This window comes from Eleutherodactylus coqui, chromosome 4, assembly GCF_035609145.1.
Source record: "Eleutherodactylus coqui strain aEleCoq1 chromosome 4, aEleCoq1.hap1, whole genome shotgun sequence".
Classification (NCBI taxonomy): domain Eukaryota; kingdom Metazoa; phylum Chordata; class Amphibia; order Anura; family Eleutherodactylidae; genus Eleutherodactylus; species Eleutherodactylus coqui.
In genome coordinates this window covers 56,265,205-56,291,859 of record NC_089840.1, presented here as the reverse complement: position 1 = coordinate 56,291,859, position 26,655 = coordinate 56,265,205, and the positions used below count along the sequence as shown (strand labels likewise).

At 47.8% G+C, this 26,655-nt stretch overlaps 1 protein-coding gene across 1 annotated transcript; it reads left to right on the top strand.

The window, feature by feature from the left end:
• Positions 1–111: 111 nt before the first annotated feature.
• SHPK (sedoheptulokinase) lies at positions 112–26,268 on the top strand. The gene is made up of 7 exons (XM_066599487.1): positions 112–313; positions 2,944–3,085; positions 4,370–4,553; positions 7,931–8,083; positions 10,644–10,819; positions 16,014–16,214; positions 25,663–26,268. Exons 1-7 carry the CDS (start codon positions 164–166, stop codon positions 26,052–26,054), a joined length of 1,398 nt encoding a protein of 465 aa, XP_066455584.1. The 5' UTR covers positions 112–163; the 3' UTR covers positions 26,055–26,268.
• Positions 26,269–26,655: the final 387 nt, after the last annotated feature.

Genomic DNA, 26,655 nt, shown 5'->3' with positions numbered 1-26,655 from the left:
ATCAGGTTGAAGTAGGATGCCCAAACAACCAATCAGCTTGCTGGAATAGTGAATCACAACCAATGAGGTTACTGGAATGGCTCCATACTGCTGAGCTTGAGTGTAATATACATATATGCCTCCCGGGCGTCCTTGTCGACGGGGCAGGGGGCACTTGGCATAGATGGAGCTGCAGGAGGGCGCTCTCGTGCTGGGCATTGACGTGGGCACCAGCTCTGTGAAGGCCGTGCTAGTGGAGCCTGTCAGCAGGGAGGTGCAGCACAGCCACAGCCGGGACACACGGGCGGGGCTGCAGGGGGAAAGCGGGGCTCAGGTGAGAAGGGCATGCTGGGACTTGTAGTTCTACAGCAGCAGAGCCACAGGCTTATGTCTGTGCTGTCACACGTGATATCAGCAGCTGTGAACTGTGCATCCAATCTGCATCGGATCATGTTCACACGCAGCGGACGTGCTGGAAAATCCGCAGCGTTTCTGTGTCAAAAAGGGAGTTAAAATCCGCACCATCCTGGCCAATTTCAGTCCGCCGCTTCTCTCGGCTCACTGCAGCGCACAGAACAGTTTTACGTATCCCGGCAACCGCTATATTAAGTGCTGCGAATGCCACTCAGCTGATGTGGACATTTGCGCATTCGCACCAAATTCCGGATCAAAACTCACAAATAGTGCGGCTGTGGAATTTCCATAGCAAATCTCGCTTAGCGTACCGTATATACAGATGGCGCCCGCAGTGTCTCTAATCACAGGGGGCATTGAATAATACTATGGGTACCCACATTAGGGCTCATGCACATGGGCGTATGCGGGCGCTGAGCTACGCCGCGCATCAGTGGGGTTTATTCTGGCCGTATTACGTACGGAATGCGGATTGTTAATACACCCCTGCGGATGAGACCAGTCAGGCCGCTTTCACATGGCTGAGAAAAACGTGTGAGATTTGTGCGTTTGCGAGACGCACAAATATTAACTTTATTCTTTTGAAGGGGGTCGTACACATGAGTGTTTTTTTTTCTTCCGCATCACACCACATACTATCTTTGGCGCGCTCTCATATCACATCGCCCGTTGTTCTCAATGGGGCCAGTGGCCGCATCGCGCCATATGCTATGTGCACGCGATGCGAAAATCTGCCACCCTTGCTACTGTCACACATATACCCGCAGTCCATATACAGTTACATTGTGTATGGGCTGTGGTTATGCGTGTCATCGCTAGGCGACGGCGGGGGCTATATAAGCAAAAAAACAAATGGGTGTACCGCACAGGATCGCCTGAGTGAGTACGCGGTCATGTGCAGTACAACTTCGTGGCCGTACACAGGGTCAGGGCCGGGTTCACAGCTGTAAAATGCTGCGGGAACTCTGCTGCGGTTTACGCTTACGGCCATGTGAGCCCGACGTAAGACTGTATGCAAATGGGCAAGAGCAAATTATGTATGAGATTCTCGGACGCAACTTGTATCTCACAGCACACGGACAACCCATCCATGTCCTGCGCGATGTGCGGCACACTGCATATTACAAGTCCCGTTCTCGCGCAAAAATAAGACGTGCAGGCAATTTCTCAATCAAGCGAGCAAAAACAAAAAAATAAAAATTGCGCATGTAAATTTAACCCATTGAAACCATTGGGTTATTTCAGTGAGCGAGTTCTGCGCCCGCAGCCGCACTAAACTCACGCATTGTTATGCCCTGTGTGAATACGGCACAAGTACACGCTGGCGGTTGTTGTTTCCGGCTAGCTATTTCATTATGGGAGCAGCAGAAAGATAGCGGAAATGTAAAAATGAAGTGAAAAGATCGCGTTTCCATCTGCTTCCATTGGTAGCAATGTTAAAAAAAAAAAAAAAGGATCAGAAGTGCCACATGGCTGCGACTGCACTGCTGAGGGCCCTTTTACACGGGACGACTGCACACATGTCGTCCCAGTGAATGATCATCGTTCAGTGGATGGAGGTGGATCGGGGATCATTCTGCCGTCCACCTCCATTCACAGTACACAGGCAGTCATACATAAGTGAGCGACTGCCTGTTTACACAGCCGATCCGCGCAGAAACAGAACGAAGAACGAGACGTCTCATAAAAGCCTGGCACGACTGAACGATAATCACAGGAACCTGACTCGTGTACCAGGGCCCTAATGCTCATGTAATAGCGCTAATTGTCGGGCTGCGCCTGCACTCACAGGCTCAACCGGTAAGAGGTGCCTGATCCCGATGACTACAGGGAGCTGCGACAGTACAGGAGCGTCCTCTGCATGAGGCGAGGGCTTCAGCCGCATCCTCCTGTATGCACACGATGTGGCATCTTTGTAATAAGATCAAGCCGCCCCGATCTGCATACTGAGGATTTGGAATCTTCAGCATTTAGCAAAAACGCTGCGGATTCATTGTGGAAAAATTCTGCACTGTGTGAAAAAGGTTTTGAAATGTCTACATAGTTTGTACTATAAACTTGGACTGTGGGAATTTTGCAGCATTTACGCTGTGTGTGAAGACGGCCCTAGAACACTGCAGAAGGCCGTTCCTCTGTTATTCCTCCGGGTATTGTAGTATTATAAAGGGGCTGTAACAAGATTGAAGAAATGGGGAATAACTTGTTGATCATGGGGGTCTCACCACTGATACCGACCGCTGTTCACACGGAACGACACACCGTTCAGTTTTCTGCCTGTTTTTACACGGACGACTATCATCTAGAATCCCGCAAGAGCGCACGAATCTAAACCATAATTGCCCCGTGTAAAAAGACCTTTACTTCTATGTGTGTGAAGCAGAGATGGGGCAAACGGGATCTTTGTCAAGAATTAAATGACCTTTAATAAGTAGTAATTGACAGTCAGTACTGTGAGCGAGGAAGCAAATACTTCTCTCCTCTTCTGCTGTTACATTGGCCTTCCATGAATTCCTGGCCGCATAAAGCCGTCTGTCTCTTTATTGCTTCCAGGGAAAAGAACAAGATGTCCATCAGATCATAAGGGCTCTCAACGATTGCCTGACCGCTCTACCCAGAGACCGGCTCCGAAAGGTGTCCCGAATCGGGGTGTCCGGGCAAATGCATGGCGTCTTATTCTGGAGAACAAACAAAGGTGTGATGGATACGTGTTTATAGCAAACATGGCCTGATTGTAGAAAACAAGCACTTGTACCTGTTCCCCATAGATTGTAAGCTCTTGTGAACGGGACCCTCTCTCCTATAGTTCTAAACTCATATTAGTTTAATATTACATATAATGTCTGATTTTCTTTGTATCCCCTGATTTGTAAAGTGCTGTGGGATATGTTAGCTATATATAAATTAAGCTGATTATGTTGTTATGAATTCTGATTTTTACCTACAGATTCATCCAGTAGGGGGCGCTCTCTTACCTCTCTGCTTGTCAGCCACCAACACTGCTGATGAGATGTAGTTATCGTGCATTATTACCATTCCCTATCTCTCATAGAGCACCTCTTCTTTGGTATACAACATTCAGGCAGTTACCGTAACCTCTGACTTTTTTAAAGGGGTTGTACCAGGATGACAGGTTATCTCCTGCCCACAGGATAGGGGATAACTTGCTGATTGGTGGGGTCTCACTGCTGAGACACCCCCACCGATCCAGAAAATGGAGGTCCCTTGTCCCAAATCCTTACTGCAGGCTTGCAGTGAGGAGGAGGAGGTTTAAAGGGGTTTTCCAGGCAGCGCCCACCAGGATATGCCGGGGTCAGAGCAGAAGCCGCTGCTCTGACCCCTATATAGTGGCTGGTGTTCGTAATTGCAGGCGCAGCTCTCTTTGAAATCAATGGGACCCCAGCCTGCAATTACAAGCGCAGCTCCTATTGATTTCAGTAACAGATGCGCCTGCAATTACAAGTGCCAGCCACTACACACGGGTCAGCAGCGGCTTCTGCTCCGATCCCGGCGGGTGTTGCCTGGAATACCCCTTAAATGGAAGGCTGGTCGTGCAAGCCGAATGACGTTCCATCCACTTTCATTGGCTATGTGCAGATAATCAAGCATCACGCACTCGGGTATTTCCATCAGCCCCGTTAAAATGAATGTAGTGCGGCCGTACATGCTCGTTCTGACTGTGGAGGGGGAAGCGACCCCACAGTGACAGACAGAGGGGGGACATGGGAAAGTGAAAGTAAATATTTAGTTTACACACTTATATATCGCACACTTATTCCGCAGTGCCACATTGGGGCTCACAAGTTCACTCATTGGTATGTTTTTGGATTGTGGAAGGAAACCCACACAAACAGGGGGAGAGCATACAAACTCCATGCAGATGTTGTCCTAAGTGTTACATGCACCTAGGACAACCTAACCACTGAGCCGCCGTACGGCCCCAATATCTTTATTGTCTTTTTGTGTTTTGTTTTACTAGGATGTCAATGGATCAACAGCGAAAACCTGAGGGTCTTTGAGCCAAGAGAAGTCAGTCGTCTTGTCACCTGGGAAGATGGACGATGTACTACAGACTTCTTATCCTCTTTACCTCCGCCGCAGTCCCATCTTAACGTGGCATCAGGCTTTGGCTGCGCTACAATATTCTGGTATTTAAAGAACAGGTAAAATATACTAATAAGGTGAAAATCATAAATTACTATTACATTATATTAACACACAATCACTATCCCTGTAATCAGAACCAAAGTTATGGTGGCTGCGGAATGTTTAAAGGGATTCTCCAGGAATTTACTGGTGATAACCTATCCTCAGGATGGATAATCAATAATTGATCGGTAGGGGTCTGCTACTTGGGATTCCCTCTGATCGGCTGGAGGGAGATCACCACGCGATCTCTCTTCATACATGGACCGCCGATACAGGCTGTCAAAATGCGTATCGGCGGTCACTAAGTAGTTAAAATGCCAGGATTAATACATTTCCTCCGATGTTTTCTTCTCCTTTCATTCCGAACGCTAAATTTAGAATTTAGTTGATTTCCTGTAAGTACAGCTTCATAGTCATTAATAGTCTGTTAGGTCATGGGATGTCAGCGGAGCGATGCTGATCTGCCGTCTGGTTTCATGGAAAATAAGTAATCTGAAAAGAATGGAGAAAACAACATGAAATCTCAGCCATCCATAATTTGGCCAATTACAGAAGCTCTCCAGGATTTTATTATTCATGTCCCCATTTGCAAACCGCATTAAGTAATGCTGGGAATAGTCGTATTCGGCGCTTTACTGAAGACTTATCAGCTATGGTCCTGGCCGCTAGTAGATAACGCGACTACCCGCTCTGGGATTCCATCTGGGGGCTATGATACAGGGGGTGGATACAGCAATGTGACGGAACCCCTGTCAAACGGACACCAGGGGCTGGTTTTGTTAGTTTCTGGTTGGGGTTTCCGTAAGAGTGCTGTTTTTATCACCTCTGATATAAGCCCCCAGACCCTCCCTGAATCCAACCACGTTTGCTGTGTGGACCTGAGGTCAGACTCTATACAAGTCTATAACTCGCATTGAGTTCCATAGACTTGAATAGAGAGACTGACTTCCAGTCCATATAGTGGGCACCATGAGATTCAGGTTGTCCGAGTTAGTAATCTACTGGCGGGTGGGGCTGGAGCTGATGATTTTTCAATAAAGCATTGATGAAAGACTGCCAGGTAGTACATGTCAGGTAACGCAGTTTACAAATGGAGGCATATATTAAACCATTCTGGAGTGCTTGTTTACTCTATTGTCCTGTTTATGGAGTGTAAGAGTAAAATGAAAAGCGTAGAAGAAACCCACACAGACATGAGGAGGACATACAGACTCTATGCAGATCTTGCTCTTAGTTGGATTTGAACCCAGGACCCCATTGCAAGGAAATAGTGTTGTGACAGTGCTGATAAGCCCTTCCCTATGTGCGTCGTACATGTGCAGTGCACGTCTGGTGTCATTGTATAGAGCAGGCTTCTGGAGCTGAGCCCATTCCATATACTGTGGGTGGCGGCTGTCTTGCAAACTATTTAAATGTCAATTCTGACAGGGGTGTTTAATCATAGTGATCAGGATGGTGATGTCCGGAATGGCCCACCACAATGAGATCATGGGTTGGCGTGGCAGCCTGGGCCTTCTGAAGGCTCCAGGGCTGTCATGAATAATTGCCTATCAAGACAGACGAGTGGCATTTCTTAATAGTTCGCCTCTCAGAATACAATACATTGCAATACTATAGTATTAAGGCCCATTTAGATGCAACGATTGTCACTCAGATGTCTTTTGAGCGATAATCGTTGTGTCATTCACAGTGCAAGGTGATCGCTCAAGCGTTAAGGGATCACCTTGCGCTCCTCGCCAAGGATGCAGAAGACAAACGGGGCCACTTGTCTTCTACATCCAGCTGTTCCCCGCTCCGAGCGTCCGGCTGTTATATAGCCGAGCGCTCTGAGTGGAGGATGCAGAAGACAAGCCGGGTGTGGAAAACAGAGCTGGACCGCTCTGTTCTTCATACCCAGCCTGTCATCAGGGAGCGGGATACAGCTGAAACAATAGTATCAGCTGTATCCTGCTGTGAATCCCTGATAAGGCTCATCGTTGTCTTTCAGCACACTTAACGAAAACTGCACGGTCAGTGCAGTTACACACAGCGATTATCGCTCTAAAGATGGCATTTGAGCGATAATCGTTCTGTCTAAATGGGCCTTTATACTGTATAAGCGATCAAAAGATCACAAGTTCAAGTTCCCCTGTGGGGACTAAAAATAAGAAGTCCTGCCATGCTTTGAAACCAACAATCCTTACATCCCGCAGGGCATCCACAATGTAGGAGAGCAGCAGAAGAAGAACCAGAATTGTTTTTCAAAGATTGGTGTAAGAACAGAAGGAGAAAATAAATTAAAAAGTCTCTGCGCTCATAAGAGCTGGTGAACAAATCTGAATGATTAATGTCACTTACATGAGCAGGAGGGGGGAATGCCCCTGGTTAGCTAAAGCATCCCATAATTAGGACCAGAAGCATCCAGATAGGAGAGGTCCTACCCCACCCAATCTCATGGAAGTGACCTTAATCCTTCAGATTTGTTCACCAGCTCTTATGAGCGCAGAGACTTTTTAAAATTTATTTTCTCCTTCTTTTAGGTTGTAGGGGTACCTTTACACCGGCCATTAGTTACATACATACTATTAGACCCGTACAACCAAGTGTACTAAACAAAGTAGTGTCACCCTGGAGGCTTCCCCAGTATTACAAAGCCAGACTACATCCTGGAAGATGGATTAGTTAATATTTTGGTCAAAATGAAAGCTACCCACATCAAAGGGGCTCGTTGTCCGGCAAGTCCCTACACGAATAATGTGTTCTAAAGATGAATTCCAGAAGTGGAAGATGGCTGTAGTGGTGCCAATGCGCATTTTAGGTGCAAGTTAAAACTCTTTACCATTCATACTGAGGGAAAAAAACTGCATAGGGAATAGAGATGAGCGAGCATACCCGCTAAGGACAATTACTCGAGCGAGCATTGTCCTTAGCGAGTACCTGCCCGCTCGGAGGAAAAGATTCGGGTGGCGGCCGGGGAGAGCAGGGGGGAACGGAGGGGAGATCTCTCTCTCCCTCTTTCCCCCCCCCCCTCTCTCTTCTGCTCACTCCCACAACTCACCTGTCACCTGCGCCGCCACCCGAATCTTTTCTTCCGAGCGAGCAGGTACTCGCTAAGGACAATGCTCGATCGAGTAATTGTCCTTAGCGAGTCTGCTCGCTCATCTCTTATAGGGAACAATGACGTATCTCACTTCTGGGAGTTTATGTCAAGAGGACGTCCTAAAATGCTGAACAATGGTGTGTGACTACTGGGACAATTGTTCTCCATTGAAAGGAATCATGCATACAAACATGTGAATGTCTGCTCTGTATTGGATGGCAGCAACCAATATCCCTTTATCTAGGCAGGTGGGGTCTTGGCATTCGTACCCCCATAATCGTTCTATGAAATGTACTTGTATGTTTTGGACAGGCCTGATTTCCTTCAGCAATATGATGCTGCTGGCACAATCCAGGACTACGTCGTCTCCATGCTTTGTGGACTCCAGAAACCGCTGATGTCTGTGCAGAACGCTGCCAGCTGGGGGTATTTTCATACCAGGACCAAAACCTGGAACATGGATATGTAAGTTATGGCGTACGGCGTAGCTTTTCACCCCGCCGTGTGCTGAGTATCTCTTACTTCTCAGCATGTTTCCCGATCATCTTGTAATCGTCAGTTCGGTGTAATACAGAAATTAGTTTTTGCTAGAAACATTAAATTGCATAAAACAGCACGGTACACTAACAAATGATGTTAAAACCATGAAATCATCACATGCCGTTGCTACCAACTGAGCAATGCTCTACATGAGCGTAGTAATTACTTGTAGAATAGCAGGGTGAGTCGTCCAACAAAAATAATAATGGTATTTAAAGAGAAAAGGCTTTCTTTTGTGGAGAAAGAATCAAAATGAGGTGCATATATTGCAATACCTCTAGATGTAGACTTGAGCTGCCCATACACCTTCAATAGCTGTCGGACGAACACACATTCAGATGACGGCTATTTCTCCCGACTGCCACTTACACATGGACAATGGACAGAGGTAAGTAAGCTGCTGCCAGACTCATCTTATGGCAATTTATCTTCAAGGAGAACAGAAGGATCGGTCTTGAATTTCAAGATGCCTGATTCTTCTTTTTCCTTACCTCATCTGTCGGGGGAGAGTTGGGAAGTTCCCGTACACATGCAATGGTCAGCTTTCCCCTAATGTGTATTTGGGGGCCTTAAGTCTTCTATGAGGTTGATTCTTAAAGGGGTTGTCCCGCGCCGAAACGGGTTTTTTTTTTTTCAACCCCCCCCCCCGTTCGGCGCGAGACAACCCCGATGCAGGGACTGAAAAAAAGAACAGCACAGCGCTTACCTGAATCCCGGTGCTCCGGTGACTTCTATACTTACCGGTGAAGATGGCCGCCGGGATCCTCTACCTCCGTGGACCGCAGCTCTTCTGTGCGGTCCATTGCCGATTCCAGCCTCCTGATTGGCTGGAATCGGCACGTGACGGGGCGGAGCTACACGGAGCTACACGGAGCCCCATAGAGAACAGGAGAAGACCTGGACTGCGCAAGCGCGGCTAATTTGGCCATCGGAGGGCAAAAATTAGTCGGCTCCATGGGAACGAGGACGCTAGCAACGGAGCAGGTAAGTAAAAAACTTTTTATAACTTCTGTATGGCTCATAATTAATGCACAATGTATATTACAAAGTGCATTAATATGGCCATACAGAAGTGTATAGACCCACTTGCTGCCGCGGGACAACCCCTTTAAGCTTGACTTACACTTTAGTTAGCTTGCGGGTGAACTCTCATTTGGCCAATAAGCATTCACCACCCCCTCGCCCCCACACACCTCTATCAGCTTCATGTACATATTTTTATTAGTGAAGAGAGGGGACTCTTCTGGCAGCAGCTTATCTTCCCTGAGGAAAAAAATGATTGGGCATATTGAAATTCAGCATGCCTGACCCTTCTTTTTCCTGACCTATAGCTTTCCTAGGAGTTAGGCCCAATGTCCACGTGTGGGTTTGATTTGCGGAATCCGCGCAGGGCACCCGCGTGGAAGATCCACAAATCAAGCCACGCATAAAAAAGCATGGGCATCCGCAAATGGATTAAAAGCATGGGGACTTGATTTGGTCCGGGAAAAATCGCAGCATTCATCCATTTTTCTGCGGATCCCGCAGGAATGGCTTCCATTGAACCCTATGGCCTCATGTCCACGGCACCTGCGGATTTTTCGTGTGGATTTCTGCAGCGAATGCACTGCGAATCATCGTTAATTTTTTTTTTTTTTGCTTGCGGGAAATCGCGGATTGCGTTTTTTTTTCGGTGCGGATGTACATTGTTGCACTGCGGATCATCCGCTCTGAAAAAATCCGCAACCACACCTCCCTAATTGTTTTTTAACCTTCAAATCCACACTCCATCCGCAAATGTATTTGCGGATGCACGGCGGATTGTAAGCTCCCATAGAGATGAATGGAGCACATCCGCGCGTGATCCGCTGTAAAATACAACATGCTGCAATTTATTATCCGCGCGTGGCATCCGCAAATCAAATAAAAACAAATCCGCAGGTGTTAAATGAAGTGCGAACGTCCAATGCTTCCCTATCAGCGGCTTGATTTGCAGATCTCACTTGCGGGTGCCACGTGCGGATTCCACAAATCAAATCCACCTGTGGACATTGGGCCTATTGCCCTTTTTACCAAGCTTTCCAGAAACCTCTTAAAAAGCTTTTCACACAAGCAAATGATTGTGTATGAATGTCTGCCCGAATACATTTGTAGGGTCAGTCATTGGCCGGTCGTTGATTGATATGATTTTTTATGCCAGTGGCTCGTCGGAGCACCCCACGTCCGTGTAAGCAGTGAGATACGCTGCTAATAGCTGCATTTTGTTTGGGAGCAAACGTTCCTAGTAACGATCATTTGTCCCCTTACTTGCATCATCTGCCCTTGTAAAACATGCTACTTGTTGACCAGTGCCCATTAAAACCAGCAATAATTGGGCAGTGTTAACTCAAGGAATTGCATTTGCTTGTTTATGTGTAATTGTTACAATGTATCATGTTGGGTGGTTTGTTGTGTTTTTATGTGATTCTTCTCACTGATTTCACTGCTGTTTGTTCTTCCATATTAGATTACAGGAGTGGGGTTTTCCTGTACCTCTTCTCCCTACAGTTCTGGATGCTGGAAGTATAGCAGGGAAGACGTCCTATGACTGGTGTGGTATCCCACAGGGGGCCGAAGTTGGTGTGGCTTTGGGTGACTTCCAGTGTTCAGTCTATAGTACTTTATCTGAAAGCACAGATGCAGGTAGGGATAAAGGTCACCGACCCCACTACATTAGGTCTGGAGTTATAGATGTTTTATGATATGTGTCATCTGATATAAATAGGTGATCTACAACTGAGATAAATATTTTAATCGAGTTCTCCATGACTTAAAGAAATACCTCTACTGCAGCAGATCTGTCGCCTGAACATACTGCCCTATGTGGGGGCAACCTAGTACAGGGACAAGTCTGCTGTCTTAATAGTTCAAACTACACATAGAAACACCAATCTGGTGGTTGGCTCATAGAAATGATCAAAGAATGCAGCGGACTTATAGTTTTGAGTCCATATGCATTCACAAGAGGAGTGTTCCCCCAATTGCTCAAATGTGACTAACAGGCCGCTATATGTAACTGCTTTATTCCATAGCCTGTCACTCATTAGAGGCAGGGGAGCACTCCCACTCGTGAAGACAGCGCACTAAAAGCCCCATACACATTTCTGATGTGTATGGGGGCAGATCAACTTTTTCCATACCAATCACTGGGGTAAAGAAGGATCGGGGCTATCCTTTTTGTTACCCGCAAGAGACAAGCCAGCACCAGAGCTGTCTGACTGCAGCTCAACGTGAACCCATCACCGGAAATTTCACTACTAAGTTGCCGCCATAGAGCGATCCAGCATGTTCAATGAATTACACAAATGTATTGGCCTAAAAACACAGAGTAAGGCCGTCTGCAGACAAGCGGGTCGGATCCGGCAGCAAGAATTCTCGCCGCGCGATCCGACCCGAGCGCCTGCAGGGATGAGCGCGTACTCACCCGCGCCTGGTGGCCCCGGCTCTTTCATGTGCCGGCTGCCGCGCAGCCGGCGCATGCGCAGACCGGAGCCGGCGGCCGGGTGAGTGCGTGCCCCGCAGAAAATTAGGACATGCCGCGGTTTGTTTGCCACGCGAGATTTCGCGCGGCCAAACCGCGGCCGTCTGCATAGGAGTGCGTATTTTAATGCACTCCTATGCAAACTTTCAGCGGCGGAAATCCCGCGGCGGGATTTCCGCTCGTGTGCAGGCGGCCTAAGAGTCACCTCAAATTCTTACTTTTACTCTCTTGTGTCCTGTATGTAAATGCCTGGGTTACAGTCATCTGGAGGGTGTCTGCAGCTCCCTAAGTCAACTGCCACCTCCCCTGGATCCTGATGTCAGTGCTTGTCACACTGAAATCCCACACCATGTGGCCTTCGTGTCCTCTACCCATGCACAGTGAAGTAAAGTGTATACAATGTGACTTCACTGGATATGCACCAGAAGATGCATGTAGAGGGCCACACGCGTGTGCATGGGATTTCACTGCACTAGGCAGTGACATCAGGAGACAAGAGGAGCAGACAGTCGAGAGGATGGGGACATGGCTAGTCTGCTGATGCAGGGACTTGGGGAGCTGCAGGCAGCACACGGATGACTCGAGACCATTTACATACAGGGTGCCAAAGAATAAAAGTGAGAATTTGAGGTGACTCTTATTCTGCATTTTCAGAATTTACACGTGTGTAATGCATTGAACACGCTGGAGAGCACTGCGGCACCTGTGATTGGGAATGTACCGAAGACTGTTAACTAAAGCCATGCTTTTCAAATCAATCTTAAAATTAAAGGGGCAGCCTCATGAAGACAGAACCTTGCTAGATTAAACCCGATCTAGCTGCATAAACCTGTAGAGTCAGCTTGTATTGCTGAGCAATGCTATGGCCAGCAATATATGTTGTATTACGTGCTATACATTCAATCGAAATGCCAATGACGACCTGTCCGTCCGTGAGTAGTGAGTGGCTTTGTGGGTGACTTGCGTACTCTGCCCCTGATCACATGACGGTGACATCATCAAAGGTCCTTCATCCCAAGTGAGTGAGTGAGTTACATGCTCTGCCCCTGATCACATGATGGTGACGTCATCAAAGGTCCTGTGAACACGCGGCTGCTGTCCGGCTAGGTGTTCTTTAGTATTCCATAGCAACTGAGGCCGCAGGGGTTTGTAGGGGATGGAATACTAACGAACACCTACAGCAGTCATGTGCTTACAGGACCTATGAAGATGTCATGTCATGTAATCAGTTACCTCTGTGGGAGGAGTCCAGGGTCACATGACCAGGGGGTGATTAGTGTGTCTAGGACTCTACTGTGCTGCTTTTCATTCATGTTGTATTAAGAATGTATGTAGCAAAGCTGTATGTGATGTACATGTAGCAGTGCTGTGTGTGTGACATGCATGTAGCAGAGCTGTGTGGCGCATTGTACCACCAAAAACACTGGTTCCATCTAATTTCCTAATAATTTCTATAAACAGTAATGCAAACAATAAATATTTAAGTGTCATAATTAACAACAGTTCTACTCCTTGTGATCGTGGCTAGATGCCAAAATGCCATTTACTAACCGCATCTACAGAGTCTGCAGCTAATTATTAATCAGACCGCCAAACAATGGACTGCCAGTCTGTTTATCTCCAGGATTGTGTCATTAGACCATCATAGGACATCTATCTTGAGAGATGTCTCCATGCTAATTTTTTTTCAGCTAATTTCCTTTAAAAGTTAAAGTGATGTGTGGTGATGAGTCTTCCTTTCAAGTGATAATGTGGTTTTAAAGAGATTGGCCCAACATGCGCACTACTGATCCATTCCTTGTCTACAGGACTGATGAAGAAAGCCAAGTACAGCACACGGTTATCTCCATCACTCCCATAGACATTGAATGGAGCAGTGATGGGTATTGGTGTATCTTGACACCACCAGGAAGTCCTGGTGGAGACCAGATTGACAGGGGGTGACGCCCCCTGATGCTGATTAGCTGGCGGCATCGTTTTCCTGCAGGTCCTTGGCACTCAGTGGAATACTGTACTCCGTCATGTATGCTCATTGCAGCCTTTCCAATTTCAAGGAACAGAAGTGCATTGGGGGTTCGCTGCAGACAATGGCCCCCAGAAGCGTGCTCATGTGTCAGGTTGCGCCCCGCTTCCCTCCCCTCCGTTCCCAGCAGCGTGCAAAGGTTCAGGAAGTTGTCCACTTCTCCGGACCTCCGCTGCTCACAGTAACCCCTCCCCCCCCCCCCCCCGACCTCCGCTGCTGACATGAAGGCCCCCCCACCCCACCCACGGACCCCCGCAGCTCACACTGCTTCCTTTACCCCCGCTACTGGCAGTCAGTTTCAGCGCTCCTGCAGTCACAGCTGAGAGGTCGGGGAGCAGTGTCACCGGTCCTCCGGTGCACACACTGAGCCTGGCATGCATATGGGGCAGCGCTCATTAATGGCGGAGGACAAGGGTGAAGCCGCTCCCGGTGGCGGAAGGACAGTGGGAAGGCTACTCCAGGGGTGAAAGGCAAGGATTACAGCGGCCAGTGCCTCGAAACATCTTGTCGCCTGGGGGATTGCACAGTCCAGGTCTGATGAAATGACACTCCTGCTAGAAGCATGAATTGCCTGCCATACAGACGGTAATAGGACCTTCAATACTTGAGCCAATCGGGAGCTATGGGTGTGAGAGGGGCGTTCCTCCAGTCACATCCATACCTTCCAGTGGCGTCAAGATACACTAATACCGCAGTGATGTGCTTGCCTGTCTAAATCTCCATTCAAACATATGACTCAAGTCCCCCATTCTCCTGATTGGTGGGGGTTCCAGCTGTCGGATCACCAGTGGTCATATATTTAACACCTATCCTGTGGTTAGGTGATAAGTGTTGCTGATGAGCTAAGACCCTTTAACTGGTTGTGAATTTCTCTGTGTTTTTCCATTTAGCAGTAATATGAGTATATATAACTTCACATCTGTCACTCTTTTAACTTCGTGTAGCTCTTGTGACTAAAGGTCCTTTTACACACAAACATGATCGCTCAAAAGATGACTTCTGAGTGATCATTTTGCATGAACTACTATGTGGTACTAATGCCTATTAGTACCAATTAGTAGCATGTGAGCCACTGGGAGCTGTATTCAGGGAACAGTCCACCGGCTGTTCTCTGAATAAATTCCCTTTGTTCTGACATGGGGCTGACAGGTTAGACAATGTTATCAGCGCTCGCTGGGCAGAACACAGCATGGGGTCCATCTTATCAGCTCTTCTGCCAAACAATGGATTTCATCATCATTCGGCAGAAAAGGGAAAGATGGGCACATTTACACCCAACGATTAGCGCTCAAAAGATGGCTTTTGAGCGATAATCGTTATATGTAAAAGGGCCTTTAGATTGCCACATACCATCTCTGATATCCATTCTAAACCTTGGTGAGTAGATCTGGTGTTCTAAGGGTCCTTTTGCACAGTGCAGTGGTTGGGTTAATAACAAAGAAATGCTCATTCATGATCATTGGCTTTTGTGAAAGGGCCTTATTGGCTATGTAAACTTTTGCGCTTTTTCTTTTTTTTTTTTACTCACGATTTAGGCAATGAAGACTTTTAGCAATTGATTTTCATTAAAAATTAATTTATATGCTTGTATTGTTGGCACTGCAGACTGAAGGACTGAAATCCTAGCTAATTCTGTCTTTCAGAGTGAACTGACAGCTCCTACCCTAGCCTGCTGCCCTGTGGTAAACGTGCATCCACTGATCTATTACAGAGGGCTGTATGACAGCGCCAGGAATTGTAGAGGAAATCAAAAGTACAGGCAGCAGAGAATGCTACTATTACAGAGGGCTGTAACTTACTCAGTGTGATTTTTTTTTTTTTTTTTTTGCTCTTAGTATCTTATCAGCAGTGAACTGTACCAACAGCTACTCAGAGAGAGTATGGAGAGATAGCTGTGTAGTATTGAGTGGGCGTGGTTATGCTTTGCAACCTCTGAAAGAGGAGAGAGCAGGGGGAGCTGAGTTTGTGCTGATTCAGGAGATAGACCAGCTGATCAATGCTGGGAACTCCCTCAGCTAGAAATCTGACTGTCAGAGAGCCTGCAATCCAAGTATGACGCTTTCTAAGTGCATGAGAAGGAAAACCCAATGCAAAAACAGATAAGTACATCACTTTATTTTTTTCTGCAGGGAATGTGTTTATTGATTTCTCATGCACAAAGGTTTCCATAGTCTTTAAGTCACTGGAGCTTTAGTACACTTGGGGATTTACAATTTAAAACAGATCACATTGGTTCCACCTTTTTAGATTGCTGTGTGTTCATGTAGATTGCAGTATTATTTGATTCTAATGAAATATAATTCTTTACCAAGAACTTTTTTCTCGTTCTCAAGTCTTGAATATTAGCACTTCTGCTCAGCTGACCTACTCCATGCCAGAGGGATTTCAGCCTGAAGACCACCCTAGTCCTGCAGAAGCTGTGACATATTTTCCCTACTTCAAGGATCGGTATTTGGCTGTTGCAGCTTCTCTGAATGGAGGGAATGTTTTTGCAGCCTTTGTCACAATGTTGGCTCAATGGACGGCAGAACTAGGTAATATCAGAAAGGTCGATACATTTCAGTTTACAATATCTGGTTCACTGTGCAGGTATTTATATAATGATGACATGGTCTGCAAGGTTTTACGGAGAATATATTCATTGACATTGGCTCTTTCTTCATTTTAATGTACTTTCTAATGGGCAGATATTCTGCCTGGTAAACCAGCTCCTGTTCACAATGCAGAATGATACTGCTATTTACATGCAGTAGAAAATCGCTACTAGGGAAATGAATGATTATTACTACAGTCATTTGTATATGTGTGCAATATATATATGTACACACTCATTGTGTAAAAAAAAAAAACATTCCTCTAGAAGGAACTGTGGGAATCGAATTAAACGTTATATGTGTGTTGAAACATTGATATAACTAAGTGATTATAGTATTGGAGCAAAAAGTTAATTTATTGCTGAAAGCTGACCCCTTTAACGGAGGCTCTAGTACCCTGCTGTACCACCTCTAGCTTGGATACAAGATGTGATATGGGTAGGCATGTAGGCTCTAGTACCCTGTTGGGCCGCCTCTAGCTTGGATACAAGATGTGATACGGGTGGACATGGGGGCTCTAATATCCTGTTGGGCCGCCTCTAGCTTGCATACAAGGTGTGATACGGGTGGGCATGGAAGCTCTAGTACTCTGTTGTACCTCTCCTAGCTTAGAGACAAGAAAGGATACGGGAGGGTATGGAGGCTCTAGTACCCTATTATACCATAACCAGGGTTTGGCTACAAGATGTGATATGGGTGGACATGAGGGCTCTAGTACCCTATTGGGCCGCCTCTAGCTTCGATACAAGATGTGATTCGGTGGGGCATGGAGGCTCTAGTAGCCTATTGTACCACCTCTAGCTTGAAAACAAGATGTGAAACAGGGTGGCATGAATGCTCTAGTACCCTGTTGTACCTCCTCTAGCTTGGATACAAGATGTGATACGGGAGGGCATGGAGGCTCTAGTACCCTGTTGTACCACCTCTAGCTTGAAGGCAAGATGTGATACGGGAGGGTTTTAAGGCTCTAGTACCCTGTTGTACCGACTCTAGCTTGAAGGCAAGATGTGATACGGGAGGGTTTTAAGGCTCTAGTACCCTGTTGGGCCGCCTCTAGCTTGGATACAAGATGATAAGTGGCAGGCATGGAGGCTCTAGTACCCTGTTGTACCACCTCTAGCTTGGATGTAAGATGTGATACAAGTGGGCATGGAGGCTCTAGTATCCTGGTGTACTTCTTCTAGCTTAGATACAAGATGTGATTCAGGAGGGCATGGAGGCTCTGGTACCCTATTGTACCACCTTTAGCTTGGAGACAAGATATGATACGGGTGGACATGGGGGCTCTAGTACCCTGTTGGGCCGCCTCTAGCTTGGATACAAGATGTGATATGAATGGACATGCGGGCAATAGTACCCTATTGTACCACCTCTAGCTTAGAGAACAGATGTGATACAGGGGAGGCAATGATGCTCTAGTACCCTGTTGTACCTCCACTAGCTTGGATACATGATGTGATACGGAAGGGCATGGAGGCTCTAGTATCCTGTTGTACAACCTCTAGCTTGGATACAAGATGTGATACACGTGGGCATGGGGCTTTATTACCCTGTTGTACCACCTCTAGCTTGGAGGCAAGATGTGATATAGAAGGGTTTGGAGGCTCTAGTACCCTGTTGGGCCGCGTCTTGCTTGGATACAAGATGATAAGGGGCAGGCTTCGAGGCCGACAATTCCTAGGTACTAGATTTTTTTTTTTTTACAAATCGTATATATATGCTTACACACACCAAGCTGACCAGACCGGCTGTTTGGAATGCCTACTAGCACCTTTCTGGGTAATATAAAGTGTACTTGACTGAAAAATTAGGGGGTGGGCAGTTAGTTGGTTTATTTGCATCCACATTAAATATGTTCATATATTTCCAACGGTAACTTTTTTTTTTAATTATGTCAATTTATACAATTTGTTATGATACCATCCAATAAGAACATATATACATGTATCTACTTTTTATCAGTCTGCTGCCGATGCATGGCATCTGTACAACTCCATTGTAGTATCTACTAATGTCCTTATTTCTTTAGCTCTGCACGGTGGCAGGTTTTCCTCTGATTATATTTATGGGTCGAAGCTTTTTAGGAAGAAAACATCTGCTGCTCTACACCTAAAACCTGCTTAGAAGTGAAAAATAACGTAACGCAATTAGATAAGTGCGATCTGGTCTGAAGACATCTCCCATTTCCTGCACTCATTAGATGACTTGCTGTGAAGACGGTGACTGCATTCAGCTATTTTTCCCCTCGTCATCCTGACAGCATACACATGGAGGATGTCCACTGGACCCCTGTTGGGACAGGAAGCGGAAAAACATACAAAAGGCACCTCCCGCCACCAGCTCACCAGTGTCTTCCTGTCCCTACAGGACAGTCCAAGCGGAAGCCTCCAGGGGTATGCTGGAGGCAAGAAGAAAGAAGAAAATTCCTATGCAGCCTGTCCGCCCGTGGGGGGACGACTCTCTGGTCGGGCTGGCAGAGCTTGCGCGGGTGAGACCCTACGTGGGGACCCTCACCCGCAGGATCCAAAACCAGCACCACGTTCCCTGCGGGGAACCCTTCCCTAGCGCGCTGCCCAGTGGGGTTGTCGCACTGGGAAGATACAGCCCGTACCTGCAGGGCTTGGAAGCCTCCTCCGGATCAGGCACCCACTCTGGACGTCGGCCCGGGACCCTGGCTTCCAGCGATCCTCTGTCGGCGTGAGCAGGTATGCCAGCGAGGGGGGGGGGGGGGTCGAGCGCGCGGCGCGGGCCGGCGGTTGCGCTCGATCCGACGTCCCCGGCCATCTATGCGCCCTCCTCAGAGCCGACGCAGAGTGTATCCCCCGGGTCCGGCGCGGCGGCATGACGTCAGCACGGCCGCGTCACGGGGGGGCGGGGCCTCAGTGAAAAAAGGCGCCAAATTTGAAAATCAAAAAAAAAAAAGAGAAGAAAAGGAGAAAGCAGGATTCCCCACATGTCTTCGGTCTGCACCTAAGTAAAGATGTCGGCCAGAGAGGACACGGAGAGCAACCCGCTGGTGAGTAAACCTCCGGGGGCTCACACCAGGGGTAACGAAGGGTCAGGTGCTGGAAAACCCCCCCCTTTTTTTGCTGTCTCCGTCTCTTAGGACAGAGAAGCACAAAAGAGCAGAGAGGCCAAGAAGCGCGTGCGCAAGTGCCCAGTCTGCCTGCGGCGACTGGACGAGGGACACACCAAACCCTTATGCGCAGCCTGCACAGAGAAGGTGGTCCGGGAGGAAGGCCCCTCGGGCATATCAGACATCCGAGCTATGATCCGCGAGGAGATCGAGGCCTCTCTCTCGTCTCTTTCCGTTCCGCCCCCCACGAAAAGGGTAAGGCGGTCACGGATAGAAGAATCAGACTCGGAGGAAGGGTTCTTAGAGGATTCCCCCTCAGAATCCATACCGCCCATGGAAGAAACGAGGAAGTACTTCTTCGCATCGGCGGATCTGGGGCAGCTACTAACAGCGGTCCGTCACACCATGCAGGTGGAGGAACAGGCACCACAGCAGCCATCCCTCCAGGATACCCTGTTCCGGGGACTCATACCTCAGCCCAAACCATCATTCCCGGTCAACGATATCCTAAAACAGCTCATCTTGACCGAGTGGAAACAGGCAGAACGCAAGTTTTTCCTGTCTAAGGAGTTTAGAGAGCGTATGGTCTTCACCCCGGAAGACATTGAATTCTTGGACACCGTCCCGAAGGTGGATTTGGCGGTCGCCAGGGTCTCGAAGAAGGCTGCCCTCCCTTTTGAGGACATCTCCCAGTTGCGGGACCCACTGGATTCACGAGTGGATGCGGCAATGAAGAAGGCCTGGGAGTCGGCGGCCCTCACCATGAAGACCAACATTACGGCCACGTCGGTAGCGAGATCCATGACGGTCTGGCTAGACCAACTCCAGGCCCTGGTCTCGCAAAGGGGTTCGAGGGAAGATATCGCCAACTGCCTTCCCCTCCTCCAACAGGCCACCGGCTTCCTGGCGGACGCCTCGATGGAGTCAGTAAGGTTCGGGGCCCGGTCGGCGGCACTTTCGAACACAGCCAGGAGGGCCGTCTGGGTAAAAGCCTGGACAGGGGACAATGCCTCCAAGAACAGGCTTTGCTCTTTGCCCTTCCAGGGACATCGCATCTTCGGACCTTCCCTGGATACACTCCTGGAGAAGGCCTCAGACAAAAGTCAGGGGCTACCAGCAGACAGACCCGTCAAGCGGCCTTCCTCCTCCTACCCTCCTCCCTTTGTCCCCCCGAGAACATACAGGGGGAAGGGGAAAACCGGACGCTGGTCTTACCCCAAAGGCGGAAAGGGTGAGAATCCGCCCATCGGGATCCGGCAGGTGGGGGGCAGACTTAGGGGGTTCGCCAATAGATGGAGCGAAATAACCTCCAATCCCTGGGCCCTTCGCCTGGTCTCAGAGGGCTACACAATTGAGCTTTCCGCCCCCCCTCCCCGGAGGTTCGTGGTTACCCCCTGCCAGTCACCCGCGTCGGCCCGGGCCCTCCAGTCGGGGGTACGGGACCTGCTATCCCTGGGGGCCATTATCCCAGTTCCCGTAGAGGAACGGTTCAAAGGCTGCTACTCCCCCTTGTTTCTTATTAAGAAGCCTAACGGGGCCTACAGAGTTATAATCAACCTGAAATACCTGAATAAATCTATAACATACCGAAGATTTAAAATGGAATCAGTAAGATCAGCGATCCCCCTAATCACACCAGATAGCGTCATGGCCACGGTGGACTTAAAAGACGCCTATTATCATATTCCTATACACTCAGACTCCCAACAGCTTCTTCGATTCGCCCTGATGATGGAAGGGTCAGTCTCACATTACCAATTCGCATGCCTGCCGTTCGGGATTTCCTCCGCACCTCGGGTATTCTCCAAGCTAGTATTGGAGATGGTAGCAGCACTAAGGACGGACAAAGTACTAATTGTCCCATACCTCGACGATTTCCTGCTTATAGCAGGATCACCCTCGGAACTCCAGCACCGGGTCAACCTCACCCTCCGCCTGTTCGAGTCGCTAGGTTGGATCATTAACTTCGACAAATCCAATCTTCAGCCCGAACAAAGCAAAAAGTTCCTAGGGGTTATCCTGGACTCACACCACCAGTGCTCCTCCCTCCCGCTAGAAAAGCAAAAAAATGATCCAAGACGAAAGCCGGGCACTTTCGTTAGCCTCCCAGATTTCCCTTAGGAGAGGCATGAGGGTCCTCGGTCTCATGACAGCCTGTATTGGAGTAGTCCCGTGGGCCCAGTTACATGGTAGAACTCTCCAGGACTTTATCCTGAGCAACTGGGACAAATCTCCAGCTTCCCTGGATCAGGAAGTCACCCTCACTCACAAAGTAAGGTCCTCCTTGGGGTGGTGGACGTCTATCTCCAACCTCGCCAGGTCCACAAGTTGGGACCCGGCATCCCCAGTATCCATCTTCACTGACGCGAGTGCAACTGGCTGGGGGGCCCACTTAGGCTGTCGCTATGTCCAGGGGGTCTGGAACCAGAAAGAGGCCACTCAATCCTCCAATTACAAGGAGCTTTGCGCGGTCTGGAGGGCCATCCGTGACCTCGAGACAGAGATCGGGGGTAGACCCATTAAAATATTCTCGGATAACATAACAACTGTGTCCCTCATTCGCCACCAGGGATCCACGCGGAACCCCCGACTACAAGACCTGGCGGCGAAAGTGCTCGGGTGGATAGAGCAGCGGATGCCTTCCGTTTCAGCGTTCCACGTAAGGGGCCCAGAGAACACCATGGCAGACTACCTCAGCCGCAGGAGAATAGACCCTGGGGAGTGGGCACTACATCCAGAGGCATTCCAACTGATTACAGAAAGATGGGGGACTCCAAAGGTGGATTTGTTTGCCTCTCGGGAGAACAACAAGTGTCCCCGGTTCTTTTCCAGGGGGGCAGACGGGGGCTCCCTGGGAATAGACGCACTATCCCAAGCATGGGAATGGGACCTGACATACGCCTTCCCACCTATTCCCCTGATCCCTCGGGTTCTAAAGAAGATCCAGGGGTCCCCGGGCTCCGTTATCCTGGTAGCCCCATTCTGGCCCAAGAGACCTTGGTTCCCGCTCCTGGCCGCTCTATCAACACAGGAGCCCCTACATCTGCCGTGGAGAGACGACCTCCTACAACAGGGTCCCCTGATTTGCCCAAAAACCCGACAGTTCAGACTAGCGGCCTGGAAGCTGTGCGGGTAAAATATCTGAACCAGGGCCTATCAGGGAGGGTGACCACCACCTTATGTGAGAGTCTCAAAGAGTCCACCAGGAACATATACACCAGGGTGTGGGACACCTTCTCTAAGTGGTTGGGGCACAGTATTCACGACCTCCAACAACCAGACATTAATAAGATTCTAGAGTTCCTTCAGGATGGACTGGACATGGGCCTAAAACCTGGTACCCTTAAGGTCCAGGTGGCCGCCCTAGGGGCCTTCTTTGACTTCCCGTTAGCCGACCATAGGCTAGTCAAAAAATACCTTAAAGGAGCAGTTAGACTTCACCCCTTTATAAGAAGAACCATGCCCCCATGGGACCTGAATCTTGTTTTACAGGCCCTTTGCGCACATCCCTTCGAGCCCCTGGAAGAACTCTCAGTTAAGACCCTCTCATATAAGGTTGCCTTCCTAGTGGCCATTACATCCGCCAGGCGGATCGGGGAAATCCAAGCTCTCTCTATAAAAACCCCATATATGACCATCTTCCCGGACAAGATAGAGTTTAGACCCGACCCCTTCTTTCAACCGAAAGTCCTTACGGACTTTCACAGAGAGCAAAAAATAGTACTTCCCTCCTTCTGCCAGGAACCCCGGAACACTACGGAACAGAGGTTCCATAACCTAGACGTGAGACGAGCAGTTCTGAAGTACTTAGAGGTCTCACATACCTTTAGGAAATCTAATAACCTCTTCATTCAATTTCAGGGTCCACGCAGAGGAGGGGCCGCTACTAAGGACTCCCTAGCGCGGTGGGTCAGGAGGGCCGTAGAAGAGGCATACAGATCCCAAGGGATCCCACTCCCGGGCGAAGTTAGAGCCCATTCTACTAGGGCGGTCGCCTGTTCCTGGGCGGAGAGAGCCCAGGCGACAACCGACCAGATTTGCAGAGCCGCCACATGGTCAAGCACCCATACGTTTGTAAAACACTACCGTCTGGACGTGGGGGCCAGCCGGGACACTGCCTTTGGGCGGAAAGTTCTGCAAGCAGTGGTCCCTCCCTAAAGCCCGTGATTGTTGGTATTCCTCCATGTGTATGCTGTCAGGATGACGAGGGGAAGACAGGAATTAGGTTTACCTGTTAATTCCTTTTCTGGAGTCATCCTGACAGCATAGGGGCTTTTCCCTCCCCTTCAGTTATCCTTCTCTACGTGAAGTAACGTATTGTACTATAAGTTCGTTATTAAAAATGAGTGATTAAGCAAAGCCGGGTCACTGTAGTTATTTGGTACACACTGGTGAGCTGGTGGCGGGAGGTGCCTTTTGTATGTTTTTCCGCTTCCTGTCCCAACAGGGGTCCAGTGGACATCCTCCATGTGTATGCTGTCAGGATGACTCCAGAAAAGGAATTAACAGGTAAACCTAATTCCTGTCTTCAGGGGAAAAAAAACATCATTTCCGTGGTTCACTATTTCTGCCAACAGATTTTATAACTGAAATTTAGTTTTACTTTGTTTTTTCTTTTTTTTTCTTCTTTTAATAAACTTTCCAATATCTATTAGTTCCATTTAGTCTGGATTCACACATGCAGTTTTTATGGAAGTTTTTTTTAAGCCAAAGCTGCAAATAGATAAAAAAGAAAGGAAACCCGGAAAGGTAAAACTGCAACAAACGCCACGTATGAATCTACTTTTAAGTCTACTTGCATTTTTAAATGCTTCGCAATGTAGGCTGAAATCTTGCAATACTTTCCTAGAGAAAAGCCTTCTCACCAGTATGAAGTCCTGCAGCAACTTTCATCATGCGAGTCCTAGTTGGCATAGTCTATAGAGGATCTCGCTTATGGTACTTTCTAGAATGCCCTTGGTGGCAGTTAAAGGTAGTTTCCCATGGACTATTACTAGGATACACCATTACTTAATGATTGTGGGGGTCTGCCGTCTAGGACCACCATAGTTCTAAAAATGAAGAAACGGTGTTGCTCTAGTATTGCATTCCATTAACTGTTTTATCCTCGGTGCCAGGTCTGGTAGGTGGCCATATACATTAGACAAACCTAGTTGGTCCAACGTCTATAAAAAATGGTTTATTGTAACGAATAAAATCCAAACAAGAGAAAGCGATGTAACACAGTAACGCGTTTCAGACTGAGACACGACTCTCAATCATAGCAATGTCTAATATTTTTTAAGGTTTACAGCTCTTGATCCTGCCTATTTTGGAGGTTTTAGACGATCATTTATTGCGCATGGGGGGGGGCCTCCCGACACTCTTTCAGTAGCAAATGACGTGGGAGATAAGTATCGGACCATTAGATTTTTCTCAAATAGCAAGTTTGTCTCCTCTTTACAGTGAGAACACATGCACACTTGGCCGATCTGATGCGGAAGAGGAGGAGTCCGGGGAGATAGTTGCCGGGCAAACTAGCGTCAATCCAACAGCTATCTAATGTGTATGGGCCCACCTTATGGCTCATTTACACTGCAAAGATGATCGCTCAAAAGATGGCTTTTAAGCAATTATGTTGCATAAACTACTGCTTGGTACTAATGTCTATTAGTACCAATTAGTAGCGTGTGAGCTGTCAGGAGCTGTATTCAGGGAACAGACTACCTGCTGTTCCCTGATTACATTCCCTTTGTTCTGCCACAGGGTTGACAGCTGAGAGAATGCAATTGGCTGTTCTCATCAGTCCCCGGGCAGAACACAGTGTGCGGTCCTGCTTTTCAGCTGTTCTGCCGAATGATGGTTTTCAAGCAGAATTGAAAACCATCCTTTGGCAGAAAACTGAAAGATGAGCAAATTTACACCCAACGATGATCGCTCAAAAGATGGCTCTTGAGCGATAATCGTTGTGTCTAAATGGACCATTAGAAGGAGAGGTAAAATTACATAGGACTGTGTCCCTTTCACTCTCATTCAGTTAGTGATATGTCATGGGTCTCTATCAGTACTTACCTCCTGGGGCAACAAATAGTTGTCTATGTTGAAATCCAACCTGTTTTCCTGATGCATGTCGTTAGGAGATACTTGCACTGCTGTACACATTAAATTACACATTAATTCAAATATGGAAATGTATCTGCTCCTTTCAGTCATTAAAGAAGTATGGAAGGTAAGTACACACTTACCTTTGACATCGCTGATGACTTTACCAGAACTGTTTTGAATCTGCCCCCTAAGAAACTTTGGGAAACCGTTGTGCTTTTTTCTTTACAGATCTTGAAACCTCTGACTCCAATATATATTCACGGGTGATCAGTGCTGCCTTGTCTGTTAATGACACCCATCTGTCCATTTGTCCTACGCTCTTCGGAGAGAGGCATTCACCAGAGAGTCGCGCCTCTGTTTCAGACCTGACATCCGCTGACCTGTCCCTAGGTCATGTGGCTAGAGCCCTGTGCCGCGGTATTATTGAGAACCTTCATTCCATGCTGCCATCACAACGTCTGAAAGAGTCTGGCATTAAGCGAATCATTGGAAGCGGGAGTGCGTTGGCAAGGAATCCTGCCCTAAAGCAAGAGGTGGAGAGACTCTTCCCTTTCCCTATCGTCTATGGAAAGGATGTTGATTCTGCTGTAGGTGCTGCTATGGTCATGGTTGACCAGTAACTCCTCTATACAGCAACATGTAAAATCGGTGGCCACAGTCGGCAAATGGCTACAAGGAACCTGTTAATTGTCACAGTAAATCAAATGTACAAGTATATATTCTATATATATATATATATATATATATATAACATTCTATATAAGGTTCTGTTTTATACTGACTGAATTACAAATTGGTCAAAGACGAGTAATTAATAAAGCAGAACTCTCTTTTTTTGTTTGTTTCTGTTTTTGTTTTTTTCTGAAGTTGGCATCACACTATGAAAGAGGATTACATGTTGTAGTCACGTTGCAAGGGGTTATTGTTAACTTTATTTTTTTTCCTTAATTACAAAAGTCCATGGATGAATAAGGGGTCATCCATACAATGTCAACAAAAAATAATTAGCATAAAAGCATAAAATACAAAGAAACATAAACCGTAAAAAAATGTAAGAACTTAAAGTATACCTAAGGCCCCCTGTCCATGGCCGTTGCAGAATATCGCCAGCGATATTCTGCCGCTGGGGAGGGGGGGGGCGCTGTCAGTTCTCTGTGGTGAGCCTATCTGACAGATAGGCTCACCACGGAAAATCGTGGCATGATGCGATTTGAATCCCGC

Coding starts and splice junctions, on each gene's coding strand:
- SHPK (XM_066599487.1), top strand. CDS start 164: ATGGAGCTGCAGGAGGGCGCTCTCGTGCTGGGCATTGACGTGGGCACC. Junction 4,554..7,930: donor TTCTGGTATTTAAAGAACAG/GTAAAATATACT, acceptor TGTTTTGGACAG/GCCTGATTTCCTTCAGCAAT. Junction 10,820..16,013: donor ATCTGAAAGCACAGATGCAG/GTAGGGATAAAG, acceptor CTCGTTCTCAAG/TCTTGAATATTAGCACTTCT.